This window comes from Lactuca saligna, chromosome 3 (genome assembly GCF_052625555.1).
Source record: "Lactuca saligna cultivar CGN05327 chromosome 3, ASM5262555v1, whole genome shotgun sequence".
NCBI classification, from domain to species: domain Eukaryota; kingdom Viridiplantae; phylum Streptophyta; class Magnoliopsida; order Asterales; family Asteraceae; genus Lactuca; species Lactuca saligna.
This window is the reverse complement of record NC_136419.1, coordinates 14,900,702-14,927,565: the sequence shown is the minus strand read 5'-3', so window position 1 is coordinate 14,927,565 and position 26,864 is coordinate 14,900,702. Positions and strand designations below refer to the sequence as shown.

The window sequence follows — 26,864 nt, the reverse complement described above, 5'->3', positions numbered from 1 at the left end:
TTTTCAATTATATGAAGCATATTAAGTATTAGTTGATTTGTTTATGGAAAAATGAGAATGATAAAATGGACATAAAAAGATAAAACTTTAATACTGATTAACTTTTGTTCTCTTGGTATCAATAGAAGGTTCTTGACAAATCACAGTAGAAATTATCTTATGTAGTCGGAGCATAGTATCAATGAAAGGCTCTTGACAAATCACAGTAGAGATTGTCTTATGTAGTCGGAGCCAGTGTTTCTTTTTTGGCCTACAATTTTGATTCTCATAAAAATTTCTTATTTTACTTTTTAAATTATTCTATGTTAAATACAATGTCACATGATTTTCATGATTTGTGTTAATCACATGATTAATTTGGAGGTTGGGCTTAGATTGTCAAATCTTTGACCAATCTTAACACGATTAGATTATCTCTCATGGTGCTATAGACTGTGTGGTGGGATATTGGCTAGAAACTAAACTTCGACATGATTTTGGAAAGGAGACACGACGTTTAAAGATCGTATGCCTTGATTATATGATTTAGAGATGAATAAATTTTGTGTTGTTATTGATGGATGTGGAGCTCAAGGTCGGTTGTGGTGGTGGAAAAGGAGGATTAAGGTGGTGTAGAACATGAACTTATAGATCTAATGCATGTGATCGAAAAAGGTTCATGCTATAGGTGTGTGTGTGTGTGCACGCGCACACTCACACGCATACAAACACACAAATGAAAAATGCTTGTTGTACTCATTTTTACAATGATTATTAAACGCTACTAATCACATGTTAGCATATAATTTTTTGATTCTTAATTTTTCAATGAAGTTACTATCATGTACAGAAATCATAGACTTTCTAACGATTTCTTAATCTATATTATTGTCATTTACATCTGAATGATAAATATTTATATAAATGATGACTAACCTAGAATATCCAATTTATATATAAATCCAATTAAATATTCACATTTACATGTAGGTTTCACTGAATTTCGATATGAATCTAAGTAATTCATTTTATTTTTTTGTTACTATTTCGATAATTTGGTCATACACAAATGAAATGAATTTACTAAGATTCAAGGGTACTTTTTACTCAAATTCGCATTGGAATGATTAAGAAATGTTAAAATCGAGTATAATTGTCATTTTCACGTAAATTAATGTGTAAAAGCTAGATACAATTCAAAATTATATTATACACTTCACATTTACAATGTGAATCTTAATGAGGTGATATATATATAAGTTTAATAAAAAACCATTATTAGTTGAGAAACCAAAGAACCAATTTAAAACGTTAAAATTTAAAGCACCCAATGGTAAAATGAAGGGATGTAGTCTTTTACAATGGACACATATGTATCGGATTATAACAAAGCTCATTTTTTTTTTCATTTTTTTAAGCCATGTTTTTTACCAAAAAAAAAAAGACCCAATGTACAATTGTTTATGATTTTTCATCATTTTTCCATAAAGATCTGTATTGATATATAAAAAATTATCATTTAAAAAAAATCACTTCATTTCTTTGTTTTTTGAAAAGTTAATGTTTATTTTTTTTTTTATCAAAAAAGTTTAGTAAATATATCAAAATTCATATTTTGTATACTCTTTAAACATAGATACATATTGATGTAAAAAAACAAAAATAAATTTTCAGTTCAAATACACATTGTGAATCTATCCAGATTCACATTGCGAATCTGCTCAGATTCACAGTGTGAATAATAGTAAGTCAATTGTGAATTCTGAAAACTAAATTACATACCGTTCAGATTCACAATATGAATAAATCTGTTTGTTGATTTTACAAAACTAATTTATTAGTAATCAAAACGTTAAAATATTACAAATTTACATGAAAATATTTTTTGATTCATATGCAAATTTCATTAAATTAATTTGTAAATGATCATCGATTTTAAATATTAAGTCAGATTCACATTGTGAATGTTAAAATTAAAATATCTACAATTCAGATTCATAGTGTGAATCTGAATTGATCGATGTTATTTTAATCGATATTGTTGTTACTTAATAGAGGATAAAAAATTGAGATTTTTAGAATAGTTAGTTTTTTTAGAAAAAAAACAACAAAGTGGAGTGAATTTTTTTCAGGAAAAAAAAAATATTTTTTATATATCAACACGAGGACAGAAAATCCTGAACAACGGTATATTCAATTTTTGTTTCCGATAAAAAACATGGTCTAAAAAAATTTAAACGAAAGATTAGTTTTTTTGGTATAATCAAATGTATGCGTCTAATATACAAGTGTACATCCATTATATTGCCGTTGATCATTATGATTTCTGATGCTTACGATTGATACATTGGTTTTTATTAATAATGGTTCTCTATTAAATTTCTTTTATATATATATATATATATATATATATATATATATATATATATATATATATATCATCTGTAAAAAGAACCAAATTGACTTAAAAAAATTAATTTAGTGATTTTAAATCTTAAACAAAATTTAGTGAATAATTTATAAAGATACAACAAAATATGAGATGGTAAAATTGCATTTCGACAAGACCCACACATATTTACTAATTATATGTTATATTGCACTCCAACCTAAGTTTGTTGGTTTGTTCATATATTTATGAGCTAGAGGCCCCTATGAAAGGTACAAGCAATGTGACATTTTGTAATTTGTAAGTTTCTAGGCATCTCACCACCAATTTCAAAGTCACAATAGTTATAATAAAAGGCACAATGGTGTGGTGGATGGGTGTTATAGTAATCATGTACAAGCAAAACCCTTAGGGAAAAGAGACAAAGCGGATTCTTTTTAACCTTTTTCTAGCACCAACAAATTCTTTGTTCAAATCAATACCAACTCCTCAAAGAAAAGGAAAGCATGTCTTAACCCACAAGAGGGGGTAGACCATAATATTATAATGAATTGTTTTGCATATTATATTTGATTCTGTAAAATTATGTGTATTCACATACAATTTGATGTAAAAAAACTATGATTAATTTTTTTTTATGTATAATTAAAAGACAATGGAAGGTGTTGTCATATAAATTTGTGTATCAAAACAAAGAGACCCACAATGGGGCCAAAACAAAGGAAAAAAATGGAGAATACCATTTCTAGCACTCACTGATTGTTGTGTTTCTTTAAAAATTTGAAGTTTCTCACCTTTTATTTGGTGGTTTCTCTCTTTAATTCTTACCACCTTCGTTGAATAAAGCAAATACCCTTCTTAGTTGAGGATTAGTTACCACACCACTACCACCAACCCTTTAACTTTCTTCGCATATATTCCCACCTTTACATTCATACATGGTTGAAATTGATGTAATGATGTAATGGATTTCCTTCTTTCTCTTCATCTTTCACGATTTCCAATCTTCTTGTCCTTTTTCTAGTTCTTGCGATTGGATTTAAAAAAATAAATAAATAAATAAAATAGACAATGAATTTAACAGTTATTGAACAAGATATCAGTAACAATTTATTTAAGAAACAATTGGACGACAAACGCGTTCTAAAAGTTGTCCATGCTATAGTGCAATTTACATGTAGGAAAGTTAAGATTATGCCCGAAAATGTGACCATCATATAGGCAAAACAACACATATAATGCATCCATTACCACTTGATTATGATTACCAAAAATGTTATTACATCCATTTTGACAGATAGACAAGCATCATGAAGATTCAAGCATGTTCATAGACAAAATTGATGATCACTTAAAATAGAACCAAATCATACAAAATCATTAAGTTTTTTACACTATAGTTAAATAGCAACAGGAGTTTAACAAATTCCTTACACACACACACACACACACACACACACATATATATATATATATATATATATATATATATATATATATATATATATATATATATATATGTGATTTTGTTGTTTTTGTTATTATATATTGGTTTTTATTTGATATTTTTTCTTGACAACCATACAAGAAAATGGCTATAATGAACAATAAAAGCAATGGCCTAAGCAATGAGTTGAGGGTTGGTTTGGTTCGGTGTTGTCAAATGGTCATAATCCAGAAAGCAAATAATGTTCAAACATAAAGAGATGGGTGTTGCTTTCTCTATTCCTTTGCAATCACTTATGACCACCCAACCAAATCATGGTCCATATGTGTTGTCATGAGCATTTCTATAATTTCATTCCAATATATTTGATAGTAAAACAAGTGACTTATTAAATTTTAAAGTCCTCAGATCATATAACCATGGTAAGAAGCGCCTTTGATTATGGGAATGTAAATTATACCTCAGTGTTTATATATTGGAATAATCCGACACACACATAAAAAAAACAACAACAACAAATATAAATGGTCATTTTTTGTCATATATCACAAAATATCGTATTAAATGCAAAATAGCAAAAGTAATCCCAACTATTTAAGGGTCTTTTTTGGAAAAATTGATAATTTCATTTAAAATCTCAAATTTATAATCTCTCTCAAACGAAATCATCCTTAAGTGTAATCACGAGAAACTCCAAAGTGAGAACCATGTTGTAGAATCTTTTCTGCTCATGTAATGAACGCTAACATTGTATATGTTAACAATAAGAATAACAGTGTGGAACATAATCAACTATTATTCAGATGTCACAAAACCTAATCTAGAAGAATTTAATGAGCGACTCTTTGTGTTAAAATAATCACCATAAATCATTGTGTAATCTTCAAGGTACGATGTATAATCTCAACCGAATCTGATCCTACTAATCTTCGGTATTACTAATCTTCGGTATGACCAAAAGAAAAAACATTGTGGAATCCACAAGTTCCATCTCCAATTACATATTGCCCATATATGGATGAAATTCATTTGGAATTCATTCATAAGTGAATTTAAATTATACATTGGTCTTGGTTGAAATATGAGTTGACCATTGAATATTCTAGAAACAAATACATGTTATCTCTTTCTAGTTTCTGATTTAACTCAAACCAATTAGTTTTTGAATAATCATATGTATACATAGAAAAATTACATCTATGAGGATCATGAGTTTGTAGGGGGTTGGTTGGGGTAGGATACATTTTTTACTGTTGTTTTCACAAATGTAGATGTAGATATGTTTTCTTACGAACAACTGGATCAACAACCTTAGTTGTTGATGGTGAAAAATCCACTACAATTTTCTTACATAACTTTGTTTCCTTTTAATTGAATATTTAACGTAGCTTTTCTAAAATGATCATGAGCCATCTTTACGATCAAATGTATCATTCTCAATGGTAAAAAAAAAAAAAAAAAAAAAAAAAAAAAAAAAAAAAATGGTACAATAAATAAAAATGTTGATTTAATGGAACCTATTTTGATGTAACCAGCTGATATAAAAAAATACGATCGATAATAGAGAGATACGTATAATTGGACCTGGTTATAATAAAGGAATACGTACAATAACACCTTTGTCAAAATAATAGCCTTAAAAGTAAATATGATATGAAGTAAATTTGAGTGATATATTCTTGCTTGAAAAATTAATATTTTGATTGATTTAAAGAAATACATTGAAGACTCCGCCCAATATGTTTTGAATAGGGTACCAGCACCTTCATCTTCCATATCATGCGTTTTTGTGCTGCCATTTATTAACCCAGCTCTCTTTCTCTTTCTCTTTCCATTACACCACTCCAAACTCCAAACATACATCAAATCAGGTACAACAATGGCGGTTCAAGCTCAATGTTCATCAAATATTCTCCTTCTTAACAGGTTTGATCCTCTATCCATCGATCCATATAATTATGAGATCGGATTGAAACAGAATCATGAAAAAGAAGCCCGTTTTATCATGCAGAACCATGTCCATACAAGAAGGGAAAGCTACCCAAAATGGAAATAAGTATCCTTTGCCACCACAATCAGGTGGCGGAGTTGGTTGTGGTGGTGGAGTAGGGACTAATAATGATCATCAATCTCTCAACCACACCTTATTCAACAATTTTCCAGGTACGTATGTGAATCTTCATACAATAAAGCTGAATATGATTTTATCAATCACATTGGAATATATAACGGTTTCTTTTGTTGTTACAGTCGGGAATTATACTACGAATCAAAGAAAAAGAGGAAGAGAAGATGTTATGAATTATTATATGTCTAATATCCATCAACAACAATCTCATGGTCATGGCAATCAACTCATGGATGTTTCCCAAATTGATCAATCACGAAATATTGATGTATCTACTGGACTCCGACTGGCTTTCAATGACCACCACCATCAACAACACTCCTTTTCTCCTCAATCCTCTGGTTTTGTATCCGTGTTTTCAGAAGACCTATCCAACCTAATTAACCAACAACGAGATGAAATCGACAATTATCTTCAATCCCAGGTAAGAACCCGTTAAAAAGTAAAATATATCGTCGTTTTTTTTATCAATAGCAAATCGGTAGCTGAAATTCAGTATCCCTAGGGAGAAGAGTTCAGGCGGAATTTAGCAGAGAAGAGGCAAAGGCACTACACTTCTCTGATCGGGGCGGCGAAGGATTCAGCATCGCGGATGATAAAGGACAAGGAGGCGGTGGCAGAGAAAGCCTTTCGGCGGAACGCCGAACTGGAGGCTCGAGCATCGCAACTTAGCGCGGAAGCGAACGTTTGGCAGGCGAAGGCGAGGGCACAGGAGGCGGTCGCGGCGGCGTTGCAGGCACAGCTGCAGCAAGCAATTGTTACCGGCGTAGGAGGGTGTGTGTCACAAGGTGAGGAGGTGGCGGCGGGTGATGCGGAGGATGCCGAGTCGTCGTACATTGACCCAGAACGAGTCGTGGTGGTGAGTGGACCCGGATGTAAGGCGTGCGGAAAACGGATCGCATCGGTGGTGCTGTTGCCGTGTCGGCATCTGTGCGTCTGTACAGAGTGTGACGACGTCGTTCAGTCGTGCCCTTTGTGTCTTTCCTTCAGAAGCTCTAGCATTGAAGTTTACATGTCATGATGGGACCTGAAGAGATCCTAATTCTGAAAAAAGGGTAAAACTGGAATTTATTATAACAGTTGGAAATCTTGAAAAAAGAAATTCCAAAATGTGAGGAAAATATTAAACATATATAGAGCGCAAAGAATATCTAAAATTCTAAATATTAACAATAATTCAATTGCCTTTTTTTTAATTTTTTTTAATTTTTTTGCCATTTTTTAGGATTTTCTTATTTTGCTTCCTCTTCCCTATTCTTTCGTTACTTTTTTACTGTTTTTTTATTTAATTTCGTTGGTTTATTATTCTTTTTTTTGGTGTAATTGTATTTTAAGATGCTCATTTTAGCGTGTATTATTGGTAACTTTATATGAGGATTTTTTTTAAATCGAAAAAAAATTAAATGGACCCTTTTGTTATTAAACTATGGTGTTTAGATTATCTGAAATATTATAATTTGTGAACTAATAACTATTCAGTAATATACTAATATATCTGAATTAGATGTATCATTGTTAGTTCATATTTGTATAGGATTTTATTATAAGTAGAAATATAAATTTAAAAAAGGAAAAGAAAAAAAAAAAACAAACTTAAGTACTTAACAAATATGATTTAGTTTCAATTTTACGTTAAAACCGAAACGAAACAGCTCGGCCCATCAGCACATGTTCACACTGTCATACATGTACTATTATATCAAGAAAGGAGACGAATATTACAATTTATTTTATTTTTAGAAACCTTTTGTCTTAAATAACAGATATGCATGATAAATAAGTAGTTGTAGATAATGATTTAAGTCATCAATCTTTTATATTTATTATATTAAGTTACACTTTTATTCTTAAATAAAAATATTATTTAAACTTTAGACCAAAATCAGACGTTGCTTTCTTTTTTAACATCAACACATTCCAATGAAAAAACCCATCAAGATGCTAGGAAACAAATACAAAATTTTAATCCAAGCCAACCAATCTAATTTTCACTTTCTTAATCAACGTAGAAATCTAAATTTATGAAACAATAACGATGCCCTAACAAATAATATATTTTTGTGGTCTGACTAACGCAAAAATCATGTAATTTTCAAATCTTCAAAAGAGCCACAAAAAATAAATAAATGCAAAAGTGACAATCAAAGTGCTGTTTAGCGAAAGAACTACACTGACCATGATTCACAGTCAATTATTATTCCTCAATCGTAGTAGTTTGTAAACGTCCAGCGACAAAAATTGACATGATAAGAAACCAAAAGCAAACTCGACACAAAAGAGAAAGGAGTTTGAGTAAGATTTTTGAACTCGTTTAAATAAACAGATTGACACAATACGACAGGAAAATTAAGGGGTAAGGTTAGGGTTATAATATTTTAGACAACATTGCAAAAATGGGCCCTATGGTATGCAAAATTTTGGGGTTTTAGATCAAACCCCGAGTTTTTTGGATTCATGATCCTTTTTGAATGGTTTGTATGTGGAATTGGACCTCGGACTTAACTCCCATTAAAAATAATATATTAACCCCCTCATGTGCCTCACATGTGAGGGTATATCCGTCATTTCATATGTAAGGGACCATTTTTGCAAAAACAATTTTTTGGCTTATTTTGACCTTTACCCCTCATTTACTTTCCCCAACACACGTTAACTCCCCAACTCCCTCCTTGCTTTTGTTCCATCGAACCTACAAAAAACCATCGTTCCTTATCCAAATAAGTTAATCGACGCAACACATACAAGGCTATACGTTTAATTCGAAATGGTGTACGTAATGTGGCAGATTAGATCAAAACATGAAGTTGTTGACGTATTAGCCGTATATGGTAAGTTGCTCAATTTTCTTTAACTTTCATATTTTGTATTTTCTTATTGATTTAGAACAAATATGCAAAATTTTGACTTTGTTATCATGTACAATTTTGAATTTTAGCGGGTGCACTTACATCATTTAGTATTAAGCTTAATCACGGTGGGAAATTTACTAAGTTACCTGATATAAAGTACATTGGAGGTGAAGTGCGTTATGTTGATTATGTCGACATAGATGAGTTTTCTATACATGAACTTGATGCCATAATGCTTGACCTAGGTTACCCAAACCCACAGATGATTGAATTCGCTAATGAATCCCCAATGATATACTACCATTTTATGATACCAATGGTGACTTTCCATTTGCTCTTAGAGCTTTATGGAATGATCAGGATGTGATCAACCTTTCTAAATACATTGCACATAACAAGCTGATTGAGGTGTACACTGAGCATGAGAAGACAAATTTACTAACTTATTTCATGTCTCCAAATGCAAAGGGTAAAGTTGTCATTGATGAATTACCAGAAAATGATGATCAAGGGGCTAAAGTTGAGGGCCAAGTTCATGTAGAATCTCCATCGAAAAATATGAAACATGTTAATGATGAGCCTATTGGTGAGTACATGTCTCTGATTCTTTTTTGGAGTAAGAATGATACTTTCTCACAGAGTATACAAGGGGTAAAGTTGGGAATTCCAAAGGAGGTAAAGGTTCATACAACAGGAGGATTAATTTAGATTATATTGATGAGGGTATTCAAATATCAAAAGAAAAATAGTGATGATCAGGATGGTTCAACTGATATTCAGGAGGCACCAACTTCTGTTCATATTGATGAGATGAATGGTGTTAGGGAGGCTACGACTAGTGTTGAGAAGACATCAACTATTTTGAAGGATGCTACAACACCCCGTGTTAATAATGACGATCAACAATTGAATGAGCTATTTAATAACCTTATAGACAATTTGATTAGAACTGATGAGGATGATGCAGAGTATGAAGGGGATGGAGAATCCGAAGAGGGTAATCTAAAGTATAAAAAGGATGATGAATCTCAAGAAAGTGATCCAAAGTATGAAGAGGGTGATGAATCTCAAGAAAGTGATCCAGAGTATGAAGAGGATGGGAAACAAATAGAAGATGAAGATCAAGTGGATGACATTTGAAAAAGGAGTGTAACAATGTGAATTTCAAAAACAATTTTTCATTTTTCAAGCACAATAAAACTCATACAATATTCTCATAATCTCATGTATATCAAATGTCATCACAATAAAACATATCCCAGAATCTCAAAAACGTAATCTTCTGCCAGTGTGTACAAATCATGCCGACGCCTTCCCGCGATCCTCGGTAGTACCCGAAACACATATCACATAACACGGTAAGCATAAATGCTTAGTGAGTTCCCCAAAATACCACATACATCACATAAGCCACTAGATGCTATAACTCGGTATGACCCTCCGGACAATGTGTCTCAAAGGGACCCTCCAGTCCCGTAGCTCGTTGGACCCTCCGGTCCAGTCTATATCACACACAGCATATATATATATATATATATATATATATATATATATATATATATATATATATATATATATATATATATATATATATAACGCAATGCACATAAATCTCAAACATACACATACACATAAGACCCTCCGGTCTGCACATGATTACCACTCTAGGTAATGTATAGTGAGAAGATTCACCTTGATTAGCAGGTAACCGACAAGCACTTGGAATCTTGGACTAGCCTCCGCCTAACACATAAGATAAGCATCTCAATCATTATCCATCTTATTACTCTTTATACCTTAAGTCCACTTTTCCTCTTTTGGCCTTCAGGATGGGTAAAAGACCATTTTACCCCTCCTTGGCCCCACCTGCCCCGTTACTGGCCCACTCATGAAGTCAATAACAATCAACCTAGGTCAAAATTCCATGTTGACCTGACTCGCCGAGTGCACACCTGTGACTCGCCGAGTCCCCTCGAATTATCCATGATCTTCCTAGGGTTCACTCAGCTCACTGAGTTGACTCCCAACTCAACGAGTCATCACTGGCCAAGGCTACTGGGTCACACCCGCTACAACTCGTCGAGTCATCCCAGGGACTCGATGAGTTGGCTCCATTGGATTACTCATTCAACCACCTAAGGTGAGTTCAGCAACCCTAACTCATTGATCTAACCTCCTACTACCCCAAAGTCGCGTAAAGGTCCGGTCTTGATGTCCATGCATGGTGTATTCTGCATTATAAACCATAAAAACTCCATTAATGGTTCCTAGCATCAAAGCCCAATGGTTGCTCCACCATGGTTTCTCACTTTTGGACTCTCCGGACCCTCCAAGGTCCAGATCTATGCTACCAGCTCATAAGAGGGGTTTGATGCATTCAAAACCCCCACAAATAAGGTAATACAAGCCCTAATCCACAAAAGAAAGATCTACTCAAATAGGGAAGAAAGGGGGGTCCGAATTGATACCTCCAACTGATGCTCCTTGGTTGTAAATCATGGATCTACAACCTTCTCTAGCCTCTTTGGCTTGAAACCTTCCTCTTCCTTGCAAGACACCCACCAAGAAGCTCCACATGGCTCTCTCTCTTGCCCAAAGCACTTAGGACTCATTTAGGGTTCTCTCATATGAAGGTTCGTCGGAATAGGAGACCTTAAGTGCCTTTAAATAGGTCCCAAACCCCGGAAGTTAGGGTTTCTCTGCCCAGCACCTACTCGGCAAGTCCCTCCCCAGACTCGTCGAGTCCACTCATTAAACCACAGGAGAAACACGACTTGACTCGGCAAGTTGGACCCTCAACTCGTCGAGTCTCTCCTTTAATCTCAACTTTAACATACATAATTATATCACTGAAAATTCGGATGTTACAATTCTCCCCCACTTAAATTAGACTTCGCCCTCGAAATCGCTCCTCAACATACATATTTTGCGCCATCGATAAGATCTCATACCACACAACTATCACCCTCTCTGGAAACCTGAATCCAAACAGGGGTCCCCAATCCCGAAAGAAAACCAACCCTGCTGATTTTCTCCAGACATAATCCAACAATCGGCTACTGATCACTCATACCAAACATAGTAACGATCTGAATCATGCCCCAAGAAGTGGGAGGGTCCACGTCCCACCAGGGCTCATCCACTGAATTGCTATCAGAACCCATCCGAACAATGAATTCTCAACACTCTGCCCTCAAACACAAGATAAAAATCATGTTCACTCAGAAATGTCCTCAGACATCTAAAATCATAAGCCTCACCTCCATTCCTCATAACCATTTTTTAACACTAAGTACCAGGTCTGACCTCGACCCAACAGTTGGATCTCCGAGGTTGTCCATTGCATTATCCCAACCATCTCAATGGTTTCCTTCTCACTTTTACTACATCGACACATTATGACACACAAGTCACAAAGTTCACCTTACCCTAAGCGAATGCTACACTCCCAACTGAAGATCAACTCAACCCCGACCTCTGTCGTCTACTACTCATAGTTCCATGCATCTCAAGGTACCACCTGTACCCGAGTACTAACCTACACCGGTCTAAGACATCATATGATAAACAGTTCCCCCCATCATGGAATCCACCTCGAAATCCAGAATCTCATCTCGCTTACCCAATGCACCACCGGAGCCAAACTCGAACTCAAGAGTTTGGTCCGACCCAGAGTTGGAACCACTCATCCCAATGAAGCACTCAACTCATGACCCATGATCTGTGACCCGCGCATATACCACTTCTCCGATTCCTTTGGGGTACTACAACTACAACTCCAATCAAAGTATAACAATTCCCAACAAACATGGAGACCCTAGTCTCACCCCTGGTTCGACCACCAGGCCCCCAAAAACTCAATTATTAGTGCTACCCAAGCAAAAAACTCATATGTGTCTTACTCTAACCAGAGAGTACTCATCACAACACCCTCTCACTGGCTATTGCGTACCACGGCTCCACGTAACGTCACAACAACCTCTCATTGACTAGCGAGTACTATGGCTCCCCGCAACATCACAACAACCTCTCACTGACTAGTAAGTACTACAGCTCCCTGTAGCATCACCACAACCTCTGACTGACTAGTGAGTACTACGGCTCCCTGCAGCATCACCACAACCTCCCACTGACTAATGAGTACTATGGCTCCCTGCAACATCACCACAACCTCCCACTGACTAGTTGGTGAATACTACGGCTCCCCGTAGTATCACCACGCCCCTTTGCTATCTCATGGATGTTGTTGATGGGTTTTGAGCATTCTAACACTTCCTAAGTGTACATGCAACCCTAATAAACCTTGGATCTATGTTTGTCTAAGATACATGTAAAATAACTATTTTTTCAAGGTTCATATCCTAACTAGCGTGGCATGGGGAACATGAATCAAATAAAGCTAGTAGAAATACTTACCTTGTAGTAGTAGTTGATTGCTTAGAGTTTTAGAGCCTAGCACCAATAGTGTGAATGCCTCAAATGGAAATCACAAATCACCACAAACTTGGAACTTTGAGAGAATAGTCACTACTATCTTGAAATCGGCCCTCACCTCAACAAGTGTTAACTAGTGTGATTTCAAGAACCAAAGCCTCCTTTATATAGTGTGGTGGATTAGAGTTACATCCATGTAAACCCTAATACCCATGTCTCTTCATTTCCATGAGATCCATGGGTTAAAGCTCCATGGAGTATCCATGGACTTTTCCATGCAAGCCTAGCCCATTCCAAATAAGCATTAGCCCACACTATATAAATATAGAAGCCCATATTTAATTAGTAATATCTTTGATCTCTAAATTAATCCTAGATTAATTATAGATCAATACTAATTAAATAATATTATCTTATATTAATATATTAGAACTTATAATATATTAATAAATCATAACTTGTACTATTGTCAAATATTATCCATAAATTGTTCGGGTGAAGTGCAACCCAAATGGACCATGCCGGGTCGGGTCAAGTACATACCAAATATAGTTATGGACTTAGACACTATATCCAACAGTTGTAGCTCCCTGCAGCCTTGCAACGCTTTCTCTTACCACCCACGGTTTCAATCTCAAGTTGACGCCACACAATGCATCCGCTAACCTACGCTCTACGACCCAACATAGCTAGGTGCTCACATACCCAATCCAAAAGTAAGCGTCACTACTCCTAACGGTAACTGATAGGACGAACTCCTTTTCTCATTGCAATCCTCTTTCTTAAATAATCTCATTTAATCACCAATTATCCGAAGTGCTCCTACCGGAACCATAGATACTTGCTACACCACTTGCTAGCTCTCAACTCAGAACTCAGAATAATCTAGAAATAAGGACATCATACCCGGATACCTTGGTACACCAACACAAAATCTCCCGATGTTTTGACCAATCCACTTATCTCATACTCGAGACCCCATGCTTGGATACTGCATTGCTCTTTCAGAATCTCTCAACCGATATTTCTCTCGCATTACTTGAAACCTCCGAGTATTCTATCTCCCAATTTTGAAACATCGAAGCATCGAAAATGGCTCAGAACATGTTACCAACAACCCAAAACTCCCCCTCTACTGGTCCCTACTCATATGGAACTACTCATATCAACCCTGAGATTGGTTGATGAATCAACTGCTGCCCTACAATCTATACTTTCACTTGCAAATCTCAGCTATTGCATCCGTAATCCAGCGACCCGGTCGCACTCGAACACAAGGAATCTTCCAATTCACTCATCCTTTCTCAAACACATACCACATGTGTTATCTCGCTCTGCACCTAGCATCGATCACCAATAACCCTGGACTCATGAATCCGCACCGTAGGTCTCTATGTCCAAATCTTTAACCGTTCTTGAACAAATATATGATCTCCTCCATAAAATACCCGGTTCTCCCCCACTTAGGGTTCGAACCATCACCAATTGGCGCACCAACAGTCTATCCCACAGACTGTTTCCACTAGTAACATCGCACCTACTCTTGGAAGGTGCTACGCAACGCCCGATGATCTCCCCGATAGAGATCAAGTAACCCCCAATACCCCGAATCTCAGATGAAATCCTCAGAACTTCCTATCATGACTGCCTCTAGTTATTCAAAATCTCACACCATTCCATCACCGGACCTCCCAACTGTCCAACATCAACCCTGACTCTTAGTTTGGAAATAATGAACTATCAGTCTCTTCATCCTTAACTCTTTATCCAACGCTCCATCACAGTACTTGTGATAAGAGCAGAACCCACATTACCACTCTTCATACTCATCAAAGATAATAAAAGCCACCGCCCTGATATTCTCCTCTTGGTCGACCGATGTTGCAGCTAACAAATGCCCTACTATACTAAAGTAGGGTGTATCCTGGTCCTTAACCATCTCAGTTCCCACTAACGACCTGTTCAAGCTATATATTTACCTCGCGGCAGACCTACTGCCATATACTCTGATTGAAGATCACTTATCAGTGCAATCCCACAAGGCACCCCCAAACTCAGAAATCGAAATCTCAGCACGTCTTACGTCTCCCATAGGAAACGGAATTCACACCACTCAGGTCACAGAAAGTGACATCTCCACTATCGGCCGGTCACCCAGCCCAGACCGTACTCTTCCATAACGCACCATCCCTATTCATCCCTGAGTTTTGCGATTCCAACTGAAATCTCACCAACAATCCCTCGGAGCTAACTCTATTTCCCTCTCAAGGTAAACTTCACTAAAACTCATTCATCATGGCCTTCTGGCCCTATACTCTTTCACATCAACTCTTGGTCTAGAAAATCACCATGGAATAACCGGTAAAACCAGAAGCACTAATCGATACGTGCCACGGTAGTCAAACCATGTGGCCACCTCTCGATCTGCTATGAATCATGGTACCCGTACCTTGTTATCTCCTCTTAATCTCATGGTACTCGAACCATGTTGTCTCTTCTCAATCTTCTTCAAATCATGGTACTCGAACCATGACGCCACCTCTCGCTCCACTACTTATCATGATAATCGAACTATGACACCACTTCTCGATCTGCTACTTATCGCGGTACTCAAACCATGACACCACCTCTCGATCTGCTACTTATCACGGTACTCGAACTATGACACCACCTCTCGATCTGCTACTTATCACGGTACTCAAACCATGACACCACCTCTCGATCTGCTACTTATCATAGTACTCAAACCATGATACCACCTCTCGATCTGCTACTTATCACGGTACTCGAACCATGATACCACCTCTCGATCTGCTACTTAGATCCTCCGAAATACTCCGTGTATCAGGTATGGGTCCTCTGATTTCAGTAGTACGGGCCCATACTACCTGCCACATCTACCCATACTCTTTACACGGACCATCCCACATCTACCCATACTCTTTACACAGACCATCCCATAAATGTTTTATTTATATATGAATATAAAATATGACGACAACTAATACACGTTTTATTCATATATAAATATAATATATGATGAAAGATGATGTAAAAAATATATTTTAAGTAAGAAAACTTTATTGCGTGTCATATTCATATATGAACGATACTTAAACTATAAAAAAAAGTTACGCATACGTTTTATTCATAAGTGAATAACGAATATACTGTAATAAAAATCTGATAGATTTTTTTATTCACTTATAAATAACGAGAGCTGAAACTCTAAAAAATAAATTATTTTATCTTAAAAGTATATCAATATGGATGTCTATTTATAGAGAACAAAAAATTATGAATTTTGATATACTTAAAATAATTTTTCAATAATAATGACTTTCTAAAAATAATTAAAAAAAACAAAAAAAAAAATGTTTTTGTGTATATATTAAGGTAACGATTACCATAATTTAAGGAAACATGTTTGGTTGAAAAACACATGTTTATCCGTTATCCATTTTCGACGGTACGCCTAAGTGTTTTGCGGCAAAATAAATGTGTGGCTGACAATGATTCCCTCATTCTCAACCTTGTTTTTTTTCTCAATTGAAACCTCATATATATATATATATATATATATATATATATATATATATATATATATATATATATATATATATATATATATATATATATATATATATATATATAGGTTCTATGGAAAAAAAAAACATAAAAATCATAAAAATGCATAAAAAAATACATAGAGATCACAAACTTTTTTTTTTAAATTTTTTTATGAAAAAAGCGCATTTTGAAAATAAATTCGCTGATTTTTTTTTTAGAATTTTTTTTTTCAATTATTTTTATTAAAAAAAAAAGTTCGATTTTTTAATTTTTTTCAGCGAATTTATTAAGCCTGCGATTTATTATAAAAAAAATTAAAAAAAAAAGTTTTGTAATCTCTATGTATTTTTTAAGCATTTTTCTGATTTTTAGGATTTTTTTGTTTTCCAAATAACTCTTCTATATATATATATATATATATATATATATATATATATATATATATATATATATATATATATATATATATATATATATATATATATATATATATATATATATATATATATGGAAGATTAATTTAAAATACATAAACCTAAAAAAACCCTAGAAACACAAAAAATATTTTGAGATATGTAACATTTTTCTTTTTTTAAATTACAAACATAAAAATCGCAACTTTTAACTCAAATTCTATGGAAAAATTATATATATATATATATATATATATATATGAGACAGTTCACTTGAGATTCTAAAAAAAATACATACTTCAAGATTTGATCCCAGACACATATTTTCTCATTTACCGCTCTAACACTCCAACATACCAGCAACAACTGGGTATGCCTAATCATATCTCTGTTTGTTACCATATAGCCGAAGAATTTTCCATCGTTGATGCAAAAGTGGCATTTATAAGGATTGAGCTTCATGTTGAACTTGACTAAGATGTTGAACGCCTCTTCAAGATCTTAGAGGTGGTTCTCAACTTTCTTGGACTTTAGTAATATATTTTATATATGGATCTCCATCATTTTTCCAAGTTGTTCTTTAAATATCTTGTTTGATGAATCTTTGATATAGCACCAGCATTTCTCAAACCAAAATGCATACCCATATAACAATAGATACATGTTTGGGTTATAAAAGTTGTATCTTCTTCGTATGTGGAACACCCGGATCTCGAGGTATTTTATATTTTGCAAGTTTGGGTATTTAAGGTTTCGCATGATCTGGTGGGGAGGTGCGACGACATGGCGAGTCAAGTTCAGGCCGCATATTTCTTTTAAGCCACCACAGTGTGGCAGTATAGGCCACGATGTGGTCGTTGGTAAGTGAGAAACCCTATTTTCTAGGTTTTTCTCCACGTTTAAAGGAATGATGATGCTAGGGTTTGCTCTCTATTAACCTCTTTGAGATTTGAGAAACCCTAAACTCCTCCCTCTCTTATTTTGAGCCTTTTTGGTGTTCTTTGAGGTTTTGGAAGGAAGAAAGAAGAAGAAGTGAGTTAAGATTTAGCAAGCTAGTCATCACCCTTTGTGTTGGTAATCTCTTGGACCTTTATAAGTGTCCTAGACTCGATTTTAATCATTTTAGGTTATAACACCCTATTCTGAATTGTTTCCTTATTTGGGGATGTGACCCGATGATCGCATATCACAAGGCTTATGGACTTTGGGAAATAGAGATTTAAACCCATTTGGGTGTGGGTAATGTAATTTAGATGATTCGGGAGTTCGGTTTGTGTTTTAGAGCCAAGGGGTATATCGGTAAAGTGTCAGTTTGGGCTTTTGTTGAATTTTGGGTTTTTGTTCAGGAAGTTTTTGATGGGTTTTACATAAAATAATATCCTATGTGTTCATGCAAACCCTAATGATTGGATCTAGGCTTCTCTATTGAACATGCTATTCATCCAAGATTTGCAAATCCTAGATCTAGTTTATATAATCAAAATTAACATGACAAATCAGATCTAGATGATTAGCTCTTGTTGAAAGCTTGAATCTTCTTGTTCTTGGAGCTTAGAGTCACAATTGTAACTCCTGTAATGGCTTACAAACACCAACTGGCAAAAGGGTAGTATTTGACAGAGGGAAGAGGCACACAAAAATTGGCTCTTGGGTTCTTTGAAAGCAAGTAGCCGAAAATTGCACTCATAGGATCCTATTTATATTGTGAGCAGCTAGGGTTTCAAACAAAAACCTAATGGACAACTTAATCCCTAAGCAGCCCATGGAACCTTCTGGAATAAAGGCCATGGACAAAAATATGATGGACTCCCATCATAAGTTCGTTCACCCCTTTGATCCATTAGGTTTCCCAGCCCAAAATTCAACTATCACACATTTGACAGTTTAAGTCCCCTTTGTTCAATTAATCTCTTTTAGTCACCAAATTAATTCCTAATTAATTCATGACTAATATTAATTAAATAATATGATTTCTCTTTTAATATATAATTCTTATAATATATTAATAAACCATAATATCTCCTCTCTCTCAATAAATCACCCCGTCAAGTTGCTATGGTGAAGGCAACCCAAAAGGACCATGCACAACCGGCTCAATAACTTACCAAATATGGTTACGGGCTTAGACACTAATCCAACAGTCTCCCACTTGGATAAATCTAGTAACCATAAATGCATGTAGAATCCGATTAGAAATCGTAGCTCTTAAAGACACTGTCGAACTTTGATCTTATCAGTAACCTGTCCTTTAGATAAGGGATCGTATGATCCTCTGTTCTAAATATCGTGCGGGCAATCACATGGAACATAGTCATATATATTGTCCAACAATTTGTTTTTCGATCTCAGATTCGTTTGATGTAGAATTTAATTGAACACATCAATTCAGTCCTGATCGGGATCGACACATAAGTCAAACCAAATCATCGAGTGGCCAAGATATCGCTTTTACCCTTTTAGGATAAAAGGAACAGATAAACTTTGACTTATATGCATTTACTATTTACTAATCAAATCATACAGAACAATGCGTTTTATAACATCAAGTTACTGATGCGTTTACGCATTATCAACGTACAACCAATTAGCCAACAATAAACCATATTTCTAGGTTTTAAGACCATATGAAATTATCGTCTTGCGATCACTCGTGACGAATTCCATGAAGTGATTCCAGCAAGCGTGGGTTTATTCCAATGCTCAAAACTTGTTCATAAGCACTCGTGAATGCTGTATCACACTTTTGCTATGTATAATACACTTTAGACTGTCTACACACCCATTCATGACAATCTTCATTCATACCTACTTCCAACATATGAACGACTATGGACTGTTTGAATAATCTTATTATTCAGGAAGTCAAAGCATGCACAATGAAACAATAGGTAAACAACTAACATACGACAGTAATTTTACTCATAAATAATACCATTTATTTAATTATCAAATGTCAATTGCATTTATCTATTACACATTTCTAAACTATCTAATCTAAACTAATATTGTCCCTCAGCCCAATGCTCCTAGCATGTTGCAGGTGCTTAACCCTACTTAGCCCTTTCATAAGCGGATCTGTTGGGTTATCCTCCGACGATACCCTCTTCACTATGAGGAGTCCTTCTTCTACCCAAAGTCGAATGATATGATATTTTATGTCGATATGTCGAGATCTACCATGATCCCTCGGTTCCTTGGTTAAGGCAACCGCTCCTTCGTTATCACAAAAAATTTCCATGGGCTCCTATATGGCTGGTACAACTTCAAGGTCTCCAATGAAATTCTTCAGCCACATTGCCTCCTTGGATGCTTCGCTCGCTACAATGCACTCTGATTCGCATGTTGAATCGGCTACAGTCTCTTGCTTGGAACTTTTCCAAGTCACTGCTCCTCCATTAAGGGTAAAGATCCAGACCGACTGTGAACGGTATTTTTCCCAGTTGTTTTGAAAACCGACGTTACTGTACCCTCGCACCTTTAAGTCATCACTCCCACTGAGGACTAGAAACCATTCCTTGGTCTTCCGAAGGTACTTAAGGATATTCTTGACTGTGGTCCAATGTGCTTTGCCAGGGTTCCCTTGATATCTGCTTACCATGCTCAAAGCGAAAGCCACATCAGAGCGAGTACAATTCATAGCATACATGATCGAGCCAACTGCGGAAGCGTAAGGTACTCGGCTCATCACTGCTATCTCGGTTTTGGTACTCGGACTTTGAGTCTTACTTAATTTGGAATTACTTTGGGTTGGTAACTCTCCTTTCTTGGAATTCTCCATACTAAAACGTTTTAGTACCTTGTCCAAGTAAGTGTTCTGACTAAGTCCTATTATTCTTTTACTCCTGTTTCTCACTATCCTTATTCCCAAAATATAGGCAGCTTCTCCGAGGTCCTTCATAGCGAAACACTTCCCGAGCCAGGACTTAACTTCCTGCAGTGTCGGGATGTCATTTCCTATGAGTAGTATGTCATCGACATACAATATGAGGAAGCTCACTATACTCCCACTGGCTTTGACATATACATATGATTCATACTCACTTCACAGAAAACCAAACTCTTTGACTTTCTCGTCGAAACAAAGATTCCATTTGCGAGACGCTTGCTTAAGTCCATAAAGGGACTTCTCAAGCTTACACACTCTATTGGGATGCTTCGCATTAAAAAAAACCTCTGGCTGAGCCATGCAAACATCCTCAACCAAATTCCCATTAAGGAAAGCAGTTTTGACATTTATTTGCCATATTTCATAATCATGAAATGCAGCAATGGCTAGCATCACCCTAATGGACTTTATTTTCGCAACTGGTGAGAAGGTCCCATCATAGTCAACTCCAGGAGTTTGAGTAAAGCCCTTCGCAACCAATTGCACCTTGATTGCACCTTATAATTGTGCATATTCCCATCCATGTCGGTCTTCTTCTTGAAGATCCATTTGCACCCGACCGTCTTACCACTTGGTACATGATCAACCAGACTCCAAACTTGGTTATCGTACAAGAACTGAATCTCGCTGTCCATTGCCTCTTTCCACTTTGCAGACTCCAGGCCTGCAATGGCTTCCTTATAGTTATTAGGTTCGTCCAAATTCACTAGTGTACTATCACTAATGAATGTATCCCCTTCCATAGTAATACGAAAACCATAAAACTGGGGTTGAGCCCTAACTCTTTCAGAACGTCTAATAGGTAAGGACCCGTCAATTGGTTCAACCAGAGTTTTCTCCTCTGGTTGAGAGCCAACGTTAGAGGTTCCTCCACCACTTGACTCTTGAATCTATTCAAGATCGATTGGCCTCCCACTGTCCCCTTGGCTTATGAGCTCTCTCTCTCGAAAAAAAAAACCTCTCCTCGCAATGAAGACAACATTGTCACTCAGTCTATAGAAGAGATATCCAAAGGACTTCTACGGGTAGCCGATGAAAATACATCACTCACTTCGAGTCTCAAGCTTGTCGTGAGTCTCTTGTCGTAACCCAAAACCTTTATATGTGCTAACATGGGAGCCTTCCCTGTCCACATCTCGTGAGGTGTTCTAGTGACAACCCGAAGTTTTTCCATCGCCGCAACCCATTCCGTAAAACTCGTCTTAAGCGAATTGTTCCGATTTCGTCTTTGAATTAGGTCAATTAAGTTAAGACTTTTATTTTGACCTTGTAAGTATCCAAACATGTTGGAAACATGTGAAAACGTCCCAAACTAGTAATTAGAAAAATTTTAGTTTCGACCATATCGGGTGACGACAACTTAATCGGGTGCGACCAAAAGCCTCGGTTAACATCAGTATCGGGTAGAATTCCACCGTGTATCAAATTCAAACCATATTTAAAGTGAATTAAGACTCATTTGGAGCCTTTTCACTCTCTCTCTAACCTCTCTCCTCAACTCAAGAATTTGATCCAAAAATCATCCATTTCAAGCTTCAAAACACCAAGGTAACAATCTTAGCTTCTTGTACAACATCCTTAGCCTTTAATTTCGATTTCAATTCATGATTTAGGACCTCAAACATGTGTTTACGGCCCTAGAACACTCTTGGGCCGTGAACACATATAAATGGTGTTTTTGAGCCTCAAAACCCTTCCAAATCACCATTGAAGCTTAGATATGGCTTAAGGACTTATTGGATTGGACTTAGAACACCTTAAACTCAACATTTGAGGAGTAAACATGAGTTTACTGCCCAAGAACAAGATTGGGCCATAAACACCATTTCATGGAGAGTAAACTCCTTTTTGGGTGTTAAAATGCAACTTACACACGTCATAAGCCCTGGAACAAAGTCTAGAAGCAACCACAAAAAAGTTAAGGACCTTAAACTTGATTAAAACAAATCCATAAGTAGTTCACAGCCGTAAACCCCCCAAGAATGGGTTCCCGGGCCGTAAACTCCTATAAATTAGTTGTTTGATGCCCTAAACTCACCCCTTGGCTTGTAAAATTGAGTAGAATCACTTGTGATAAATCATTAACCTTCAGAACACTTAATAATGATGTGGGTGAGAGTTTACGGCCGTAAACACTTAGTTTACTGCCGTAAACTCATAAATTGGTCCATATGGTTAAATTAATTCCTTGTTAATGCCCTAGAACCAAACCTAGCAACACCCCTCATTTGATTTAAGGCCATTTAGCACATAAGAAAACCCCACCATGAGTTTACGGCTGTAAACTCATGGGGATGTGGTGTATAGGGCCGTGAACACTCCTTAGAGTTTACTCTTGAAGAGTAAACTCCATATCCAAGACATTCATGTCCAGAAAAGTCACCCGGGTCACTCCAAACACTTAAGTTGAAGTGTTTTCGCGTCTTGGAGTGTATAATCATATCTGATTAGTGTTTTAAAGTCTAATTAGATATATTTGTGTATCATTTAACATTACATAGGAACCTCACATGTTTTCAAGCCTTGATCCGACGTTTAGCACCCCAGTCGACACATTCCTCATCCGATGAGTTCATACCCCAACCATTTTTCAATGTTTTTCACTGTTTTCAGGGGGGGGGGGGGGAATACAAGCAAACTACAAGTAATAATTGTACTAAAAAATGGTTTTACATATGTTATGTTTCATATTTCATATGCTTTTAACATTGACAGTCGTAACAAACAATCATTCGAACTTGCAGAACACACTATCATATTATTTATGAAAAACATTATAAATTGTTGTACGTTATATTTTCACAAATGGTTATTCCATATTACGTTTTGTATAAGGAATCACACTAATCATAAACTAAGATTATAACTAATAGGATAGAACGAATACGAATACGAATACAAATATAACTAATAGGATAGAACGAATACAAATACGAATAGGATTAGGAATAGGACTAGGAATACGAATACGAATACGAAATAACGCCTTTGGATGACGCCAAGACTTCAAATATACAACTTGTGTACCCCTTGGATGTCACCAGAGTTTCGAAATTAATTTGACAGTACACCTCTGGACATCGACTCTCGACAGAGTTTCGAAAATACATCTAAGCTACTCTTTTGGAAATTACCAGAACTTCGAAAGTACTGTTAATGTATGCTTCTGAGTGAATCCAAATATTCGAAAATACCTATAAGTATAGAAGATAATCAACAATCGAATGTAGGATAACTAAGATATCATAATACTTAACTAATACTATAAGTAAGGTAGTTACTAGTACATCGAAATCTAAACTACTAATTAAGTATCAATTGGACAGCTAAACACTTAGGAAAATATGGGATTTTCCTGGAATAACTTAACAACTCATAAACGAATTAAATAACAAAATGATAACTAAATTGTTTTTACATAAGAAAATATGGGTTTTCTTGGGTCGTAACATTTTCAGAAACCAAAAGGAATCTTGTACATTTTCATAAAAACAAACCACTTATGAACTCACCAGCTTTATGCTGATTTTTAAAATGCTTGTATTCTCAGGTTCTACTTAGACAGGTACCCCTCGTCCTTTTTGCAGAAGATGGAGCAAATGGAAGTCGCGTCTTTCTTTTGTTTAAACTTATGTATTTATAAAACTTGTATCACTTTACTTTTCAACTGATGTAATGAAATCTATGTAATGTAATGTTTTGTGTTTTACTTCGCTTACTATGTACATTGGTTATGATATTCACATGAAGTCACCTCTGCCCCGAGACATTTCCGCCTTCGGTTTCGGGGTGTGACAGTTTTGGTAACTTTCTTTGTAGGGACTAAGTTAAGGATATGGGCGGCAGTCTCTAAGGCATACCCCCAGAATGAGATAGGTAGTAAAGCATGACTCATCATGGAACGAACCATGTATAACAAGGTTCGATTACGCCTCTCAGCCACACCATTCAACTGCGGTGTCCTAGGTGGCGTCAATTGTGAAACGATTTCGCATTCCTTGAGGTAATCGTGGAATTCAAGACTTAGGTACTCTCATCCTCGATCGGATCGAAGCATCTTGATTTTCCTGCCCAATTGATTCTCTACTTCTTGTCTAAACTCTTTGAAGTTTTCAAAAGTTTCCAACTTATGCTTAATTAAGTAGATATACCCATATCTGCTATAATCATCATTGAAAGTCACATAGAAGCGGTCCACATCCTTTGTGGTGGGTCTAAAGGGCCCACACACATTCGTGTGTATGAGATCTAATAAACCCTCACTCCTTTCACAAGTGCCAGTGAATGGTGACTTGGTCATCTTTCCAAGTAAACAAGACTCGCACATGTCATTGTCCCTAAGTTCGAATGACTCCAATACTCCATCCTTTTGGAGCTGGGCTATGCATTTCTTGTTGACATGTCCCAGACGATAATGCCACAAGCATGCTTTATCCTTACTATTGGAAGAATCAACACACAACATATCATTTCCTAAGTTATCTACAACCATCACAGTCTCATATATTCCATTACAAGGTAATGCTTCAAAATATAAAACATTATTAAGATACGCATAAATAGAACCCTTTTCATTATCAAATGTATATCTAAAACCTTGTCTATATAAACCATGAAATGAAATGATGTTTCTTGCCATATCTGGCGAATAGCAACAATTGTTTAAATATAAACCCAATCCATTACTAAGCATCAAGTAATAAACTACAATCTTGGTGACGGACGATGATCTTCTGTTCCCCATGATTAGATTTATCCTTCCACGCTCCACATCCCTATTTCTTTTTAGTCCCTGCAAATCAGAACATATGTGAAAACGACATCATGTATCAAGAACCCAAGAAATAGCATGTGATGAATCATTATACTTAATTGTGTAAATACCTGTGAAAGATGGCTTGATCTTCCCATCCTTGATGGCTTGCAGATACTCTGGGCAACTTCTCTTCCAATGCCCTATCTTGTGGCAATAGTGGCACTCTGCCTCTTTGGGGTTAGAGTTGGGCTTAGCAGAACCAACTTTGGTTCCACTAGAAGTGGTACCATCTTGGGACTTTCCCTTGTGGTGGCCCTTTGAGGGAGCCTTCCTCTTCTTGCCCTTCATTTGACCTAATGCCAAGACAGACGCAATAGTGGGAGTGGGAGTCGATGCAACAAAATTATCCTTGTGATTGATATCAGCAGTCCTCAACAAGCCTTGAAGCTTGCTCAATGTGACCTCTTCCTTATTCATGTGGTAGGTTATGCAGAACTAGTTGTAGCAGGGAGACAAGGAGTGAAGGATGATGTCGATTTCCAGCTCTTCATCGAAGTTAACATTTAACTTCAGCAAGAGATCAACATATCTCTGCATCTTTTGCAGATGGGCGGTAAGGGACTCTCCATTACCTATTTTGGAAGTGATCATCGATATGATGATCTCGTACCTCTCTTGCCTTGCACTCTGGTGGTATCGGTCCAGCAAGTCTTGATGCATTTCATACGGGTACATGTCCTCATAGGACTTTTGAAGTTCAACAGTCATAGTCGCCAACATGATGCAATGGACTTTCGTGGCATCACACTTGTGGGCCTCAAAGGCGGCGATCTCATCAGGAGAGGTAGTGTTCACCTTGATCTCCTTCAACTTCTCATCGAGGACATACTCTTTGTCCTTGTAGTGAGTGACCATTCGTATGTTGCGGATCCAATCATTGAAATTGGATCCATCGAATATCACTCTCCCACACATATTCATGAGTGAGAACGAGCCAGAGGAGTTCAAGCCGG

The 26,864-nt window shown here is 36.1% G+C and overlaps 1 protein-coding gene across 1 annotated transcript; it reads left to right on the top strand.

The window, feature by feature from the left end:
• Window positions 1-5,524: 5,524 nt before the first annotated feature.
• Window positions 5,525-7,149, top strand: LOC145034547 (BOI-related E3 ubiquitin-protein ligase 1-like). The gene is made up of 4 exons (XM_078982985.1): window positions 5,525-5,741; window positions 5,827-5,978; window positions 6,066-6,367; window positions 6,449-7,149. Exons 1-4 carry the CDS (start codon window positions 5,695-5,697, stop codon window positions 6,962-6,964), a joined length of 1,017 nt encoding a protein of 338 aa, XP_078839111.1. The 5' UTR covers window positions 5,525-5,694; the 3' UTR covers window positions 6,965-7,149.
• The last annotated feature ends 19,715 nt before the right edge of the window (window positions 7,150-26,864 follow it).

What these genes read in the sequence shown, in the direction of transcription:
- LOC145034547 (XM_078982985.1), top strand. Translation starts at nt 5,695, where the DNA reads ATGGCGGTTCAAGCTCAATGTTCATCAAATATTCTCCTTCTTAACAG. An exon ending in AATATTCTCCTTCTTAACAG is followed by an intron (nt 5,742 to 5,826) that starts GTTTGATCCTCT and finishes TTTATCATGCAG; the next exon opens with AACCATGTCCATACAAGAAG. An exon ending in CTTATTCAACAATTTTCCAG is followed by an intron (nt 5,979 to 6,065) that starts GTACGTATGTGA and finishes TTGTTGTTACAG; the next exon opens with TCGGGAATTATACTACGAAT.